At 54.2% G+C, this 17,668-nt stretch overlaps 2 protein-coding genes across 2 annotated transcripts; both read left to right on the top strand.

Annotated features, from left to right (window-relative positions):
- Positions 1–6,785: 6,785 nt before the first annotated feature.
- On the top strand, positions 6,786–8,402 carry IUM83_10627 (uncharacterized protein; the record flags this gene model as incomplete). The annotated part of the gene is made up of 3 exons (XM_067935140.1): positions 6,786–7,012; positions 7,290–7,892; positions 7,964–8,402. The coding sequence occupies 3 exons, from the start codon at positions 6,786–6,788 to the stop codon at positions 8,400–8,402; spliced, it is 1,269 nt and encodes a 422-aa protein (XP_067791503.1).
- Positions 8,403–8,641: 239 nt separating this feature from the next.
- Positions 8,642–17,608, top strand: IUM83_10626 (uncharacterized protein; the record flags this gene model as incomplete). Its single annotated transcript, XM_067935139.1, has 3 exons — positions 8,642–9,001; positions 9,053–9,847; positions 17,372–17,608. The coding sequence occupies 3 exons, from the start codon at positions 8,642–8,644 to the stop codon at positions 17,606–17,608; spliced, it is 1,392 nt and encodes a 463-aa protein (XP_067791534.1).
- Between the last annotated feature and the right edge of the window lie 60 nt (positions 17,609–17,668).

Here is a 17,668-nt window from a genome sequence, read left to right as displayed (position 1 = left end):
TGACGGTGTTGTACATAGCCGGGTGCCGAATCCGGCGCCAGATCAGCCCTGATACCGCGGAAGGATCAGACTCAGGCGTCATGTCGCACCCCCGCTCCGTGTACCTTCTCGTCGGAGCCACCCGCGTCACACTCCATCCATCGTGTCGTCTTGCCTCATCGGCGGCAACTTCCGCGTTTCCCCGGGGCACTCTTCCACAATATCGCGCCTAATGGACGTTCACGTTTTTTGTTTGTTGATGGCGATGCCCGGCATCGCCACGACGGCCACTACTGTAGCACACAGGAGCCGCGCATCCCCTGGCAATGTGACCGATCCTTCCGCAACGGGAACATCGCACATTACTTCCGTGCTGCGGGTGACCAGCAGCCGTTGCGTTCGAGAGGTCCATTGGTTCCGGACCTCCCGTCCTCGCCACCTGGCGCGGTTGAGGCCTCGGCGCATTTGCATGCAGTTTAGCCTGCCGCAGGCTAAACGCTTCTTGCATTGCGAGAGTAATCGCAGCTTCGAGAGTACTCGGGTACTCTCGGAAGAGATAGATCTTCACAGGCCCATCGCTAAGTCCCTTCATGAACGTCACGACCTTAGCCGCCTCGTCAATTGGATTAGTCACGATATTTGAGACCAAGTATCGTGCGCGCTGCGCGTAAGCATGGACGTCATGCTTACCCTGCTGAAGGTCGAGGAACGCCGCCCTCGACCGGAACTCGTTTTGCGGGGGCTCAAACGCTTGTTTGAGCTCCTATTTGAACACTTCGTACGTGCTGAAGCACGTAGGATCGGAGAGTCGGCGTCCATACGCCCAACTCCTTGCGTGTCCGCCAAGGCAGGACATGGCGAACGCAACCTATTACAACGGGTCGACAATGCGTCGAGCCGCTATGGCTGTGTCGAGCTCGACAAGCCATCGGAGGAGAGGCTCGCCCTCTCTTCCTACATAATTGCTTACGCTCAAGTTTAATGATCGAGCACGCGGTGTCGCCCCTGACGACGCCGTCACTGAGGAAGCAGCATCACGCTGCTCCTTCATGATGAACCCCAGCGCAACACCATGTTTCTCTGTCGGCGATAGCGTACGCAGCATCGTAGCTATCGCAGTCTATCCAATGACTGTTGACAGTCGTTGAAGGATGTCCCACTCTGGGTCAGACATGTGGGGGCAGTCAGCACGTTCAGCATGCGTTGCAGGCGTATTGGAGCTCTCGATGGGCACCTCCGTGCTCATGTGGTTCTCGGCTCCGCGATCGTACACCTCGTACGAACGTCAAGCAGTCGGTCGTTGGACGGACTACTACCAGGTGTATTGGGTCTAACTTGACTCGCTACTTTAGCTTACACGTTGCGCAACGTGTATGAGGAAGCGTAAGTACTTAGTAATTACTCGAGTTAATTATACTTGAATACACAAGTATAATATAAATCAAATAAAGACTCCAAGTGACTTAGATTAGGTAAAATGAGAACTGTATTGTTTGTAAATTGATCTTCCTCCTAAATCTGCTAAAACTGTTTTATCATAGATGAAAGGGGTTGGCAGCGGCTGGCTGTCAGAGCCCCGCCAATATGCACGTCTCTAATTGGTAGAAAGATGCTGCTTTCTACCAATAGGATCTTTGGGTATGTGTGGACCACTCATTGTGGTGGCCCACTTCAATGTATCCATTGGTGTGACTTACACCAAGGTGAGGAAGTATCTAAAACTTTTAACAGATATTTTATCTGTTAAAATCACAAGTGGGTACAAGCCACTTGTGCGTGTAACCCCGTTACAAAACGTGTCCTCTTTGAAGGTGACGTCTCGGCTGTATATATTTGGGTTTTCTGTCGTGTTGAGAATACGGTAGACCTTTTTGTTTTGAGGTTGGCCAACTAACATGCATAGTTTTGCACGAGCCTCGACCTTGTTGCGTTGAGGTTCCGGTATGAGTGCGAAAGACGCACACCCAAAAACTCTGATGTATTGGAGAGAAGGCTTTTTGCCGTGCCAGAGTTCGTAGGCCCTGACGCCAGACGGAAGGACGCTACTAGTCGTTACATTGATCAGATGCGTGACGTACTGGCAGCACTCCCCCCAGAGTTGGCGAGGGAAGTCGCCGTCAATTAGGAGAGATCGGACGCATTCGAGGATAGTGCGCATTCGACGTTCCGCGACACCATTTTGCTAGGGCGCATATGCGTGCGTGAATTGAGCATGTGTACCGTAGCGATCAAAGATGAGCTGACCCAGTTTCTCATATATTTTTTTCCATTGTCACTCCGAAGTCGTGCAACGTCAGGATCATGCATGTTGAGCTGTGTTTCCAATGTACCAACCTCGGTGTTGAAGCGGTTCGTTGTTGCCTTGCGGAACTTCTCGTAGCACTCATTCAAATCGGACTTCCGCCGTACTACGCAGAGGCGCATAAAGTGCGAGTAGTCATCAATTAAAGTAATGAAGCACTGGGTGTCACTAAGACTAGGGTACGGCAAGGGTCCATTGATGTCAGCATGAACCTTTTCAAGAGGAGCTTTACAGCAATCAACGTTGGTATTGAAAGGAACCCTATGGGCTTTAGCAAAGATGCACGATGGGCAGATATGTTTGGGGATCGCAGATGCTTCGGAGAACGCCAGTTCTGGGGCCGCTAGGGTCCTAGACATGGTCTGCATCACACGAAAGTTAGGGTGACCGAGCCGTTTGTGCCATAATAAGACAGTAGGATCTATATCTGATTGAGATACAAGGACATTGGCGGGTTTATCTTCCGCAGAGGCCGGTGCCACTAGCGCGCTGGGAGGTAGCTGCTGTGGTATTTTGGCCTGGAGTTGAAACAGGTCCATGTTGGCGGCGAGCTCGAAGTGAAGCTTGAAGTCGTTGTTCACGAAGAACGTGCACCTCGTGCGACTGAAAACCAGTCGAATGCCAGTTTTCAACACCGGAGCGATGGAGATTAGATTGAACTTCATATCAGGCACAAAGAGCACATCGCGGAACTCGAGATGATGAAGAGTGCCAGTGGTGTCCTTAACCGCAAGGATGACGTCGCCAATGCCGCGAATGGCCAGCTGCTGCTTGCCTCCCACCATGATAGCTCCAGCATACAGCCTAATTTTGCTTGAACCAGGGCTCTTGACAAGCAGCATGGCGCGTGCAACCAGAGTCGACGGTCCGGGTAGGATCATGCGGGTCAGTGCTTGCATCAGAGAGGCCGATGTCGGGCTTGAAGATAGTCGCATAGGCAATGAGCCCCACTTCGTGTCCTCTCGAGTTGAATTTGCACTGGAGGTCTCGAAAGTGGTTTGGGTTGCCAAAACGATCGCAGATGTCCGGGCCCTTAAACCCATTATTGTTGCGGGCGGGTGGGCGCTGACGATCATCGGAGCGTTGAGTACGCTGTTGCTTGGCCGGAAAGGGATTGTGGTCACCCCTAAGCTTGAAGTCGATGATGGCGAAGTTCGCCGGCAGCACCGTGCCTTCTTTGACCGTCCCAGTTCACCGATGCTTGTGCAGTACACGGCAGTCGCGGATGGCATGGTTGGCACGCTGACAGTAGGTGCAGCCTTGAGCACGTCGAAGCGGGTCGTCACTTCCATGGGGCGCGTTCGCGATGCCCTAGAGGGCCATTTCGCCCGGCTGTTGAAGTGCTCTCGGGAGTGCCTTTCTCAATCACGTATTTACGCTTGGCGTAGTCGTCCAGCACCTTACGCTCAATGTTGGTCTTGAGGTCATTGTAAGGGATGAACTTCTTGCTGCCTATCCCGATGGCGAGGTCAGGCTTCCACGACCTGGGCATTGCATAGTAGAGATAGAACGATCTTTGCTCGTCGGTCGTCACGATGCCAGTCGCTTCAGCAGCTGCCTTCAGCGCATGCTCAAAGGTCAGGAAGAACTTTGCGCAGGCTTGAAGAGGGACAACCGGGGAAGACGTCGAGAGGAGGAAGGATGAAAAGTGAGTTTAGTTAAAGAAGAAAGAGAGCTGAACGGGGGCTTTGGAGATCGATGCCCCTGGACGCGTGGCAGCTCTAGGAGCCACCAATTGCAATGTATGTATTCCTAGATTTTTGTACCCACATTCGTAAAAAGTCGATTCGCAGTTCGATGAACAGTCGCTTGGAGCTGTTTTTCGGATGTCATCTAGTAACATTGGTGCAACATTCTCCTACTCCAGGGATGTCATCCAGTAACATAGGTGCAACACCAGCCATCTCTGGAATACAGGGCGGTTAAACATCAACAACGCATAGAGTCGTCCAGAGATCTACGACTACTTCAGCATTCGACAACTCCTGGCCCATGAGGGACGTGCTATTCTCGTCGCTGCAGCGAGAGTGCGCCAATGAGGTCGCAATTGATGCAGATTCAGATCCCGCCATTTCCCCACTTTACTACGACGCACAGGCGTACTCTAATTTGAATTTGAATATTTGCGGTTATGTCGGCCGCCAACACCCAGTCCCGCGCACAGCTGCAGCACTGCATACGAGATCACCTCTCCGGTGATCCCGCGGCGGCGGCCCTAATAAATGAATGTTCACTACACTCGTGCCCTACTCCCTGCTCCTATTTCTTAACCGTTTGTGAGTGTTTACATCCGTCGTCGCATCCGTCAGGCTAGTATGTGTTCCTTAGTCATCGTGGTATTGCCCCATGGGTCTGTTAGCGGTCTGACACCAGTATCTCTTGTGTTTCACCATCTGCACACCATATCTAGAGGCCCCAGGCGTACTCTAAGACTTCTATCGTTCTCTCCAAGTCTGTCACCGGTGAGAAAATATCGCTATGTGGTGTGGCCGGTGAAACCTGAATCGCCCAGGTGTACGGTGGCCAGCCCGGAGAAGTGGGTAAATGCTCTTCTCAGGAAGGTAAACCCTTGAACACCCTTAAGCCTTAAACGCAGGTTACGGGGGGCCGCGGACGAGGGTGGCGTGTCACCTTGTGAGTTCCCAGTCGGTGTCGTGTATCTTCGGGGAGCCTGGATAGGTCACCGGGTGACTTGTTCGATGGTTTGGAGGCCTTGACCAGTCAGGCGTAACGTTCACTGACTTGAACGCACTATCCAAATGGTCGGTAGGTCGAAGCAGTGGAGGAACCAGGGTTGCTACCACAAGTTAGAACCCCAGATATACACCCTTCCAGATAACCAATACAAATACAGAGTTATACACACAAAAATAGCCGCCACTTATTCTTAGACCCTCGGGCGGTGGGTCGTACGCCAGTCAACTATCAACGTTCAAGGCACTGGTCAGCCTAAAACGCTTCTTCCTTCACGCGCACCACGCTCCGAAGAGAGATATACACACAAATCAAATGCACTTCGTTCCTTGTACGCAGTCGATCAACTATTCCCGGGGGTGACTGCTAACTAGCCACCCGAGATAACCTTGTGAGCATAAAATGGGTAACCACTCTTACCTACACGCAGTGGGCCCAACTGGGATATGGAATACGCGGATCACTTCAGCGCCGGAGCACCAGCTCCCCACGTAATTGGACTTGAGTATGTGGGGAGCTCCGCGCTGACCTTGTCCTTGGTGATCAGTGGACCCGATTCCTGGCTGGCACTTGCTTCCACTTGCGCAGTAGGGGGTAAAACGAACTCTCGGTTTGTTTTCCGCTAGACTATCGCTAGGGGTATGTAAAGGTATCTTTCTTTGGTGTTCTTCTATGTTCATCGTCGTGCGTCTGGCGAAAAGCTTGATTTGGTTATACTTGGGGTAGCTCGTCTTGACTTGAATATACCAGCCGTTTTTGCCTTGACTTCATTATATCCGTCTTGGCTTGATTATACTGGCCAGCTGTTGACGTCGACACTTCCGGGCTGGATTTTGCACAGCTTCAAAGTACGTATCATTGTCTGTGACTGGCTTCTCGGGGGCTTCGTACACCACTGTGGGCAAGGTTTCACGAGTCCGCGCATACTTGATACTGAGCTTCATAGTCAGTCATCCTTCAACCCAAGTGTATCCGAAATCTGCGTTCAGGGATAGCCTGCACTCAGGGGCTTTGCCTCGCCTGAGGCTCTGCGGTCAAAGGTAGGATGACTCCACTCGGTAGCGTGACGCTTGTCTGGGCTTGTCTCGGGTGGCCAGCGGTCTGGGCACTGTGCACTTGTCTTCACGGGAATCTCTGGGCTCCGGGTGCACGAAATCTGTGTGCGTTCAAAACCTAGGCGAGGCGGGACACCATACACGATGCGTTCGTGCAGGCGTTTTTGACGTTCCTCTTTGTGTCAACCCGCTTAAGGACGGGGGCGGCTTGGACGGAGATCCGTGCTCAGGGTTTCTCGTCTCAACGCGGTCTCCCAAGCCTAAAGGGCCCATCCTAGGCTTCTTCGCATTTCGTTCCGCGGTACACAGCTGAATTCCGGCTCAGAGCTTGTCGCACGGTGCACAGCCGGGTCTGAGGACAATCCCAGCCAATCAGAATGGCGGCTTTAGCTACGTCACCGACCAGGTCAGTAAGCAATTGGTGGCATTCGGGAAAAATCCTTTTCAGCCTCGTGTCAACCTCCCTTCCAGTCATAGTATGTCATAGAGAAATTTCCCTTCGAACTGGCACATCATGGCTGGACCCAAGACCAACGGGGCTGACCTTGGACGCGGTTCGGTTGAACGTGAACTTCCACACTCGCATAAGCTTCTCTGTCTTTTCGCAGCTGGTCAACAGCTGTCAACCAAGCCATGCTCCAGCTGCAAATCAAGTTTTCAAGTTCCATATCATAGCGAAATCTTCTTCAAACACGCGACACCGGCGCTCAGGCACCACCAAAGCAGTATCTCGGCTACTCAAGCGGCGTGACACCATGGCACCAGCGGAAAAGGGCGCGCGCAAGGCGCAAAAACAATCGGATGACGCGCAGGTGCGCGACGATCAGTCACGGGGCGCGAAAGACGCGTCCGGGTCGCGCATCGCGACGGAGGAGGGGCCTGCCTCGGATGACGAGCACCTGGAGAGCAAGCACGGGGGCGACGACGAAGAGAAGGGTCGCGGCAGTGGTAGTGGCGGTGGCGCGGGCGACGGCGGGTTCAGGTATTGGCGCCGAATCGAAAGGCGATAGCAGAAGCTCCGGCGAGCATCTCGAAGAGACCAAAGGCCTGAGCGCGGACGCCCCGGCCTCAGGTGTAGGCAGCAAGGGACTTGACTCGCATTCGCTAATTCATCCAGGGTGGCGAGAGCGTGGCCTGGTGTCCAACGCGGAGTACGCTGGGATCTCCGCGTCAAGGCTCGTCCCTGCGTCCAGTTTCTCATTTGTTGATGGATGTCAGCGGCCAGCGAATTGGCTCGTGCCGCCGTGTTAAGCTGACAGCGATCCGCTCCAGCTTGTCGGCGTCCCCGCGTCGGAAATGGCGTGCCGCAATGGGGCTCACCTGCGTGACGGCTATGGTGGCTTGGATGCGTTGCAGATTCTCGAACGCTTCTCGGACCAAGACTTGAATGAACTTGAGTCCATCCTCGGTGCAGGCGTGTGCTCAAGTATTCCCCAGCCCGTTGATCAGCCGCCGGGCGACAGTAACCTTGCGCTCGTGTTGGGATCACTCACGATGCAACGACGATTCGCGTTGGTCCTAACTGCATTCGCGCCCTGGCACCTCGCGGAAAACGCGATGAACACGCTCTCCGTTTTAAAGCGGATGCTCGTCCAGTATCGACACCTCAAGGCTATTATCGAGTCCAGCGCGACTACTTCCGTCCGGGATGTGTTAAACCTGCGAACAGACAACGATGCGCTGCGCCGGGAATGGGCTGCGATGGAGGCCTTCTGGCAGTCTGAGGTCGGGCGCGTCGAGAGCGAGGAGCAGAGCGCGGAACTTCGGGCCAAGCGGAATCTGGTTGCGCAGGAAGAATACCACCAGCATCGACTGAACGCGCATGCGGACGAGATAGCTGATCTGAAGGAGCAACTTGCAACGTCTGAGGATCTCTGCGAAGTTTTGCGGCGGGAGTTGCGCGAGAAGACTTGGGATGTTTGGTCCTTCTCAGATTTCTTGGATCGGGAGTCCAGCATTATCGTCTCTGGGAACAGGAAGCGCCTACAAGAGCTGTTCGCACACTTCACGGCCGGCGGTCGACCTCTCCTGTGGCATGGATTACGAACATCCACATGCTGGCAGCCGACCAGCCGCAATGTGTTCGCGGCGATCACCAGGCTGAGCGAAAGAAGGCCAATGATGGCGACTCCGCATCCAAGCCCAAGTATCCACCCAAAGTCTGTGACCTCACTGGGGAGTCTAAAGAGGCCAAGAAGAGCAAGCCAAGTTCATCGCGATCCAAAACCAAGAAAAAGCCGGCGTATAAGAACAGCAAACGCGCAATCGAGAACATGTCTTGGGAGGAGTTCAGGGCCAGTCTGCAGTTACGGGCAAGCACGAACACTCCTAACGCTCAGTTGGCTCGACCTGCGTCGAGCGGAGTTGTCTGAAGATGCAGCACGCGCGGCTCTGCATGGGCCACAAGTCTGGAAGAAGCTTCGGGAAGCTGGTTTCAAGTACGAAGACGCGTCGGAGCTCGTGCGAGGTGATCACTTGGTTCACCCTCTCATTCCTCGTGAACCTTTGATCGAGATGCTGGTCAGTATGATCCGCAGCGACGAATTGGACACCGTGGACCAGCCGCGTTCCTTAAATGTACTACCTCTGCGCTGAGATTCTGCTTGAGAGCATGTTCGATCGGGAGGAGGACTTCGAACCGTGGCTTCCGCTAGAGGAGGACTCCACCCAAGACGAGACTGAGCTCATGTCCTCCAGTAGTAGTAGCAGCAGCGGAGACTCGGCGTTCGAGCCTGAAGTTGCAAGCGCCACGTCCGAACTTCCTGCTTCCAAGAGTGCGTCAAAGAACGCATCCAAGAGCATTTCGGCCGGGGTCAAGCGCAAGCTGGAACTGCTTGAGTCCGAGTCTGAGAGAAAGGGCACATCTTCCACGCTTCGACGCTCACCTCGAACCAAGAGAGCTAAGACGGCCAAGGCAAAGTCCGAGTCCAAGCCCGCTCCGGCAGCCAAGGAATCCAGCACGGCGTCCAAGGTCCTTGGGCAACTGATTGAGTCACCGCGGACGTCCACGCCGTTGGCTTAGATCGCGTTCGAAGATCTGACGTTGGCGCAACTGAGCGTGATTGAAGATCCGGACCCGGCGCTGACTTCGTCGCACCGTTACTTCGGGATCAAGATGTGCTTCTACCCCCGGAAGAGTAAACCGCAGACCGTGGGGTTGCCAAACTACGCGCCGCAGAAGAGCGAGACTCAATTCCTGAACCTCCGCTGGAGCGCAGAGTTGTACACGGCGATTTTCCCACTGAACAAGTACAGCACGATCGTCAAGGCCAAGCTCCCGTGGAACCGCATGTTCGCTGAGCGCACCAAGGTCTTCTATTTCCACTCTGCATCCAAGCTCAGCGCAGCGGTAATGGCTGGCCTCTCGCGTTACGTGGATCTCATGGAGGCGAACTGCCAGGCTTGGTGGGACTTGCTGCACTGGATCATGATCGACGTCGAACAAGATGGCGAGTCCAAGGATCTCTACGATAAGCGTCGAGTCCGGACGGACTCCCTGATCCGCAAGTACGAGACCGAGGTCAAGCGCCTTCGACGCATCCCCAAGTTTCCTGAGAGTCTGTTCCAAGAACCGGGATTTTGGCCGCAGCCTCAGCGTGCCTGTTACTGGATCTGGGAAGATCCTCGCGTCGTCGACTGCAAGGGTCGCCCCAAGCTGCTGACCAAGCAACTGGAAGGGCTGGACGAGCGTGAGCCTGCCCGCACCATGTGGACAACTGCCGCCAACGAGGTCGAGCGTACCATGCATGTTCCTGACGAGCTTCGCAAGAAGTCCATTCCGCTCCCCAAGCGCGCGCGCAACTGGTTGTCCCGAACCGTGCGGACAACTCGACCGAAGTCGACGAAGACGAAGACGCCGATGACGATGAGGAGAGCGAGGAGGAGGTCGAAGAAAAGGGAGAAGGTGAGGAAGAGGAGAGTGACGAGGAACTGGCCGCGTGAGCTGTTGGACACACTCACACGTCGCCAATTTTGGACGCAGCTTCAACATTCCTTTTCTGCACGTAGCGTAATGAAGCATTTTTGAATCACTTGCATCCAATCTCTTTCTCCAACGCTCAGTCTTTATTTCTTTAGTGCACTCAGTCCTCATCCTTGGTTCACATTCTCCATTCGACAGTCATTTCTGAGTCTTGCCGTCGAAGTCATAATTATGCAAAGCACGCTGAGCTCTCCGTTGACGTCTCCATGTCACAACTCAACTTCATCATTTCCACAACAATCTCAGACTCCACTCACAATCTCCATTCTCATTCGTACTGAAGCACCTCCAGAACTTAATCTGCGGTCAGCGACCACTCGCCTTGTTTCAGGGTTTCATTAGTGGCAGGGGTATTTTCAGGCATTTTGACATAGTCCTCGATCTGCAGTCAGGTGTGCGCGTTCAACGAACGCTACACACTTGGATGGTCATCGCTTGCTTGTATGGCCTGGAAGCGAGCTCGCGCTCTAGTTCCCTGGTTAAACGCATACAGGAGAGCACCGCAGTTCAATTGCGTGACTGGTAGCCATTCCAACTCTTCGTATCCTTTCCACTTGACGAGGTATTCAAGAATGCGTCGAGAGGTTCGGGTGCGTTTGACCCAGCGCAAGTCCAAGATCTTCACCACTTCGTATTCTCCACTCACAGTGCCACGCTCTCAGCTGTCCTCGGGGAGCAGAGCGGTATCGAAGTCATCATCTTCCGCAACCTCAACTTCTCCCGATTCGGAGACTTGCTTGTCAGCAGACAGCGAGCAACCCCGACCTATCGCCCTCAAGCTAATCGCCAACAGGAGCGCTCAGCCCAGACTGTCATTCGCAGTGTCAGGGCGTAGGTCGCCGAATCGGACCAGAGCGACTGGGATGAACACGCCGAACGCTTGATGTTCGCGCTCAACACGGCTTTCGACGCAACTCGGCTCGACACGACATTTTTCCTGGTTCATGGCTGGGATGCCTAACGGACGCTGTTCGCGATGCTCGGACGCAAGCCAACTAGTGTACCGGAACGCAGCGCGTATGAGTGGCGTCGCAAGATGCAGCGAGACTACAGCTACGCTCAAGCCTGCCCAGAGGACTTGCAGAAGAAAGCGAAACGGCTACGTTCGAAAGCTCAAACCCAGAAATGGCAGGATCTGTCTGAACCCATCAAGGCCGGGTTCGAAGTTGGCAACGCTGTATGGCTCTACATACCCAAGGTTCAACCTGGTTTGAGTCGGAAGTTGGCTCACCAGGGGTATGGCCCATTCAGAATCGAGGAAGTACATGACGGGTTCAGAGTCAAGTTGAAGATCAAGGACACTGGCTATCGCGTGGACCCTTGGGTGCACGTGGGCCACTTGAAACCTCGAGCGGTGTTTCCTGAACGCCCGACTGAGAATACTTCACTCATGAACCTGGGGTCCTGGTCGTGGCGCAACATTGAACTTTCACCAAATTGCCTGAACACTCGCTCCTCCTATGCTTCGGCCACGCCTTGAGCGGTTGTTGAACTCATGGGCTTTGCACATTACAAATCCTGAAAACATATCCTGAAATAATAGCAAGAAGGTATTTCCACGTTCAGACTTCGGGAGATGCGTGACAAAGTCCATGGACACCACCTCAAACGGACGGCTCGGCTCGATATTCCCAGGTGAGGGGCCTGCATTCAGAGGCCGTCCCTTGGCCGACGCGCAATCAGTGCACTCCTTCACGAAGATTTCCTTCTTCTCTTGAACGTGCTCGCGTTATCACAGTCAGAACCGTGGCAGCTGGGGTCAACGGTGCCGAGTCGAAATCTGAAGGCACTCCATCTCAATCGGCATTCAGAGTCGGAGCAGCGGGCTTGACTGTGGGTTCGCAACTGGCAGGTTTCATCACCTTTTCAGGGATCTTGGACACCAACTGCAGATGCAGTCGTTCAACAGCATCCTCAACCTGCCAGGTCTTGCCAAGCGCCAATGTCTTCGTGGTGAGATAATCGGTAGCCTGATTGAACAAGCACTTCACATGCACCAGTTGCACAGTCTTGAACTTGGTCCTGAGCACTTCATACTCGGCGAGCCGGCGTTGCAGGTTTGGCTGATTGCAGTTTATCAGGCCTTGGGCCTGCTGTATCACAATCCTTCAGTCACCAACTGCAACCAAATCCTGGACTCCACGTTCTCAAGCCATTTTCAGGCCGTTAGGTAGGACATGGTACTCAGCGTCATTCACAGTCACATCCTCGAGGATGAAACCTCGCGCGTCCAAGACCTCCCCTCCTGGTAGTTGCCATAAAACACAACCGCAACTTCCGACGCGGGTCGAAGTCTTGGCCGCACCGTCAAAGCTGAGGACCAGTCCTTGGTAGTCTCACTCGAGCATCTCGATGCTGAACGCTGGTGGCTTCTTGACGCGTCCCTTGGCTGGGATCAGCTCTCGACGACTGCGTCTAGGTGCTCGCGGGAAGTAATACCCGCTCCCAATATGGCAGCGAGGCCATCTTCGTCGTGGTGAACCCGACGAATCTCCAGCGACCACCTTGACAACTCCAGTACCTACTTCAAGCTTCGTCCTTCAGTGGAGCTCGAATTCAACAACCACTTCAAGACCGAGTAGCGAGTATAAATCACCACCGGGAACTCTGAACGTAACTCAATGGTCTATGGTCTGAACAACTCAAAGACTCTCAGGATCGCCAGAAATTCCTTCTCCGCAATGTGATAGCGTAGCTCAAACTCGTTCAGAATGTGGCTGGTGAATCGCACATGCTGAATCACACCGTCATACATTTTGCCAAGGACTGCACACGCGGCCCAAGGATTGACATGAGGTATAGTGATGAACTGCCTTCCGCGATCAGGATGGCGCAGCATGGGAATTGAGACGGTCTTGAGCTTCAGGATCTCGAACGCTTCTTTCGCTCGCTCAAAGTCTCGTCCTGCATGCACTTGATCCTCGGTCAGCTCATAGAGTGATGCGGCCACCACTGGGGGGTCTTCGATGAACTTGTTGTAGTAGTTCAAGCTCCCCAGGAAACCCTGAACTCCTTTGATCGTGGACGGGAACGGCAGGTCTTGAACGGACTTGGCAATCTTGGGCATGGATCGGATCCCTTCTGCGCTGATCTCATGCGAAAGGTACGGAATGGTCAACTTGCCAAACTCGCTCTTCGGGAGACTCACAGAGATGTTCAAATATCTCAACCGAAACAAGCGTGTATTCAAGTCTTCGCAGAGTTGGCCCCACGTCGGCGCCCCAAGCGTGATGCCGTCAATGTACGAGTTGCGTCCGAGTACCGGGCCCATCTGAGGATGTGCAGGGATGTTACGCTTGAACACGGTCATCTCGTCAGTCAATGCTTGAACTGCAGCTGAGCGCTCCACCTCGTCCCCATGACTTTGGCCTTGATCGTCGGAATCATGCAGGCCTTGCCCACCAGTGCGATCGGGCTTGGGGGTGTCCAGCTATAAGAATTCCAACACGTCACGATCAACAAGAACTTCCTCTTGAGGCGGCAAGCGCAAAAATCCCCACAAGTAGTTATTGATCACTGCCTGGTAGACGAGCGGTGCATTCGTGAGTCCGAAAGGCATTCGGATCCATTGGAAGTGCCCAAACGGACAAATGAACGCTGAAATCAGTTTGGCGCGTTCAACCATCAACACCGCTCAAAAGCCACTGGACATGTCCAAGGTCATATACCACATCGCCGACTCGAACCCAATTAGGAGATCATCAATCAGGGGAAGCGGGTATCGCGATAGCGTGATAAACTCGTTAACTACTCGGTAGTCGATGCACATCCTGATATCAATTCCATTTTTCTTGAGCACGACAACGATCGGTGAAGCCCACTCTGACTCAGAGTGCCCAATCAGGCTCGTTTCCAGGAGTTTCTTGAGTAACTCGTAAACCTTGACCAACAAATGTGGGCAATCTGCCTGGCGCGCGGAGCCACTGGTAGCACCTTTCTGACACCCAAGTCACAAACGACTCCACGAGCAGGGGCGGGAGCTGCATTTCCATCTCCCAAGAAAATCCGTCGGTGGTACTTTAAGATCTTCTTCAACTGAGCCTCCATTTCTGGGGTCGTGACACCTGGCTCGCCGTCATCTGCTTCTTCAATCTTACACTCAAGGCTCAAGTCTTGAATCTCCGGCAACATTGTGAGTTGATCGCGCCATCGAGCTATCAACCCGCTGCCTTCTCGGATGTATACATGCGGTTCCAGGTCCAACTCCTCCACTGAGACTCGCATGACTCGTCCGTACTCTGCCTCCAATTGCTGCACCGGCGTGTTCGGGAAACCTTGGGCAGGCGAGCTTGAAAGTGCATTAGTATCCCCAGTCGCGCTCAAAGTTTATTCATCTTCAGCGACTGCAGGGGCTACATGAGCACTCCCCACAGTGACTACACTTTGAGCGCGGATCACTTCCATGACCGGATCAGTCTGCACTTCTGCGTCCCTAGTCCTTGGACCAGGATCGGCAGGTGCCCACACCTCTGGTACCACCTCGCTAAACGTGACCTTCAGCCCCTTCGGCATCTTGTTCACTTGCACCGTTCGAACCTGAGCAGTGCCGGGAGTTGGTCGTAGCATGATCTTGGATGGCCACGTATAACTCGGCGTCTGCACGCAGGGCGGCCCTTGGTCATACAACAATTGAACCAGCCGGTCGGCTCGCATCTGGGCTCGGGCAGACAGTGTATTCTCATAAATGAGTTGTTGCCACTCTTGAGACTGCCTTTTGCCTGGACGCACGAAACGGCCAGCACGTGGAAAGAAGCCGTACTCCACAATCCGAGCGACAACGGCACGTGTGTCAATCCAAACCAGCTTATCGGAAATATTCACCACTTTGACTGCGGTCGGCCAAGATCTGGCCGAGTAGATGATCGTGGTCACCCACCGATCGCCACGTCTTGCCCAGATCACTTCACGCTGGGGATTGGACTGCCCATAGTCGATGCAAATGATCGCACTCTGCCCTGGTCGCAAGTAAAGACTCTCGTTTGGCCTCACAGGCAGATCCAAGCCCACACGGGTGCGGTCAGGTCCACCATACATCAAGATCGTTTCCTCATCCGGAAGCTGACCTAAACCTTCTCGAATCGAAAGTCGCACTCCAGCACTGAACATAAAGTTCATCCCAAGCAACACATCCACTCCTTCACCAATATTCGCAACCCAGAGCCTGAAAACGTAGACCACTATTGGACCAAGCGTGATCTTGACCTCGGCATGTGCTGATATATATGTCGGAACACCTCCCAGTCCTGAAACCTTCATCTTTTTGTGCGTCTGTAATTTGAGCTTCAACTTACGCGCAACGTCAAAACTCAGCATACTAATAGATGCGCCAGAGTCTACAAGGATCTTGGTCCGACAGTCATTCACAGCACCATGCACTACGGCAACCTCATGCGCTTCATCTGGTTCATGATCTTCCCACCATCCATAACGTTCGCCTGGGTGTAGGCGAAACTCCACCCGGGAGTCCGCGCCAGAGGTATCCTGCTGCACATTGTCTGAATGCACAGGGTTTGAGCGCAAGTTGGTTGAATCAGGGGATGATTCTTGAAACACATTCATGCATTGTTGGTTGTGTTGGTCTTTTCTTCTTCTTCTCGGCCCTGGGCCGACGCACACTAAGGCACATAACTCTGGGGTCTTCTTCAGCCCGACGCGTGCTGGAACCCCTTCCAGCGGGCTTAGTAGTTTAACGACTTCTCCCCAGAGTCACCTTCACCTGTCTGGACGGCGTCCAGGGTCTGGTCCTTGAGTGCACCATGGCGTGTGAGCTTCTTCATGGCTTGAAACGCCCTCCAATCTTCACACGAAATCCCACGATGAAACTATCTGCAACCTGGACACGGGTTCGCCGGGTAAGCTTCAGTCGGATGTCCTTGGTGATGGCATTGATCGCAGATCAGATCCGCCCAGCAATTTGTCCAGTTCTCGCATGTCCTTTGCCATGGCGCGTTACCTGAACGCGGTGACATGGGCGTTGATCTCGGGCTGGGTCTGGACGTGGGTCAACTTTCTGAGTTGGGGGACGCCATCCGTCAGCTTCCAGGACGCGGTAGACTTCCTTGACTACATCTTCAGTCTTGAACACAGGTTGCTGTTCAGCACGCGGAGCCTTGGTTGCGCGATTCTCACGTCCCTGGGCCAACGCAACCTGAGCAGCGGGGGTCACTGGTCTTCCTTCATCATCAAGTTCTTCAAACCGGACGTGTCGCTCAGTTTCCAAGTCTGAATCAGGCTCCGCTTCTTGAACGACTAACGCACGGCCAGATCTGCGAGGCTTGAAGCGTCCTTGAGGGTCATTATCAGCGCGGAAGTCGCAGCTCCTCGGCGGAGGCGTATCGTAACCTTCTTCGCGCCAGATGTCCTCAAGTCGCCTGAGTGCATGCTCAACTTCGCTGATGCTCTTGAACTTCTGGTCTTGCAGCGCGGTCTTCAGCTGAGTGTCCTTCAGCTTTTTGTTGAAGCGACGAAGGTGTCGCTCTCGATGCTTGAACGACTTCTGGAATTCGATCCCGGCCTTGACTGCAGCTGCATTCAACCTGTAGAAGAACTTGCGCGGAGTTTCGCTCGAGCGCACTTTCATTGTGTAGTATCGCTCAGCGTAGGATTCAGTCGTGAAACGGCGCGACAGCTTCTTCCAGTTGTGGCGCACAGACTTCGGGAGCTGGACATACCTGTCTCGCAGCGAAGAAGACACGCGTCCACGGAGCTGACGGATCTTCATTTGTCCGGCCAGGTACCTTGGGCAGCCATGTCGATGAACTTCTCCCACCAGCCAACTCGGTTCTACACAGACGCATCTTCGTTGAACTTCTCGACCGCATTATAGTTAATATACGGCCGATACGTCCACACCGTTGTGCCTTCCTTGGTTGGTCAGGTCCAGGTCGAAGTCGTCGCTTGAGTCGCTGCTGAAGCCACTTGATCTCGAGTCGCCATCGCTGGAGTTCGAAGAGCTTGGGTCAGAGCCGTCGGGGTCAGATGACGGCGGGTCTGCGTCCTCCTTCTTCCCTTTTCGAGAAGAGGATCTTCTGGGCACAGTTGTTTTAGCCGCACCTTTCTTGGCCGCTGTCTCCGACTTGGCTATGGCGCTCTTCGAGGCCACCACAATCCTCGTCCCCGAGGAACTTCAGTCTTGTTGTGACGTCTCCTGCTTCATCGTGCTCTTACCCACGGTCGCCTTGAGCTGGGCAGCACCGACTTCGGGCATGTTCTTCATGTGTGCATAGCCGGGACCGGTGACCACGACATCATTTTCACTGGATTCTTGGTTGCATAATCAGGGGCCGCACGACCATTCGCCTTTACTTGAGTTGCAGGCTGGGGGGTGGCGGTTGCACGAACACCTTGAATCTGGGTCAGTGTTGCACGAAGTTCGCGATTCTGGTCAACCAGAAATTTCTACCGGTTCAGTGCCGCTTCTGCTTCCGCCTTCCGCTCTGCATGCTCACGGTCTCGTTCCAGGTTCATGGCTTGGATAGTCTGCTGGACGGCTTCCAGGCGCGCGTTCACTTCGCGGGCCGCTTCCTCGGCGCGACGGGCGCGGTCAGCGTCGACGCGGCGGTGCTCAGCTCCCGCCGCACTCAAGTGCTCTTGTAGGCGTCGGTCACGCTCCGCCTGATCCCGTTCTCGTTGCTGCGCAAGGAGCTGAGCGATTCG

The sequence above is a fragment of the Phytophthora cinnamomi genome, assembly GCF_018691715.1.
Source record: "Phytophthora cinnamomi strain GKB4 chromosome Unknown Contig39, whole genome shotgun sequence".
In the NCBI taxonomy this organism is placed as follows: domain Eukaryota; phylum Oomycota; class Peronosporomycetes; order Peronosporales; family Peronosporaceae; genus Phytophthora; species Phytophthora cinnamomi.
This window is presented reverse-complemented; position numbering and strand designations above follow the sequence as displayed.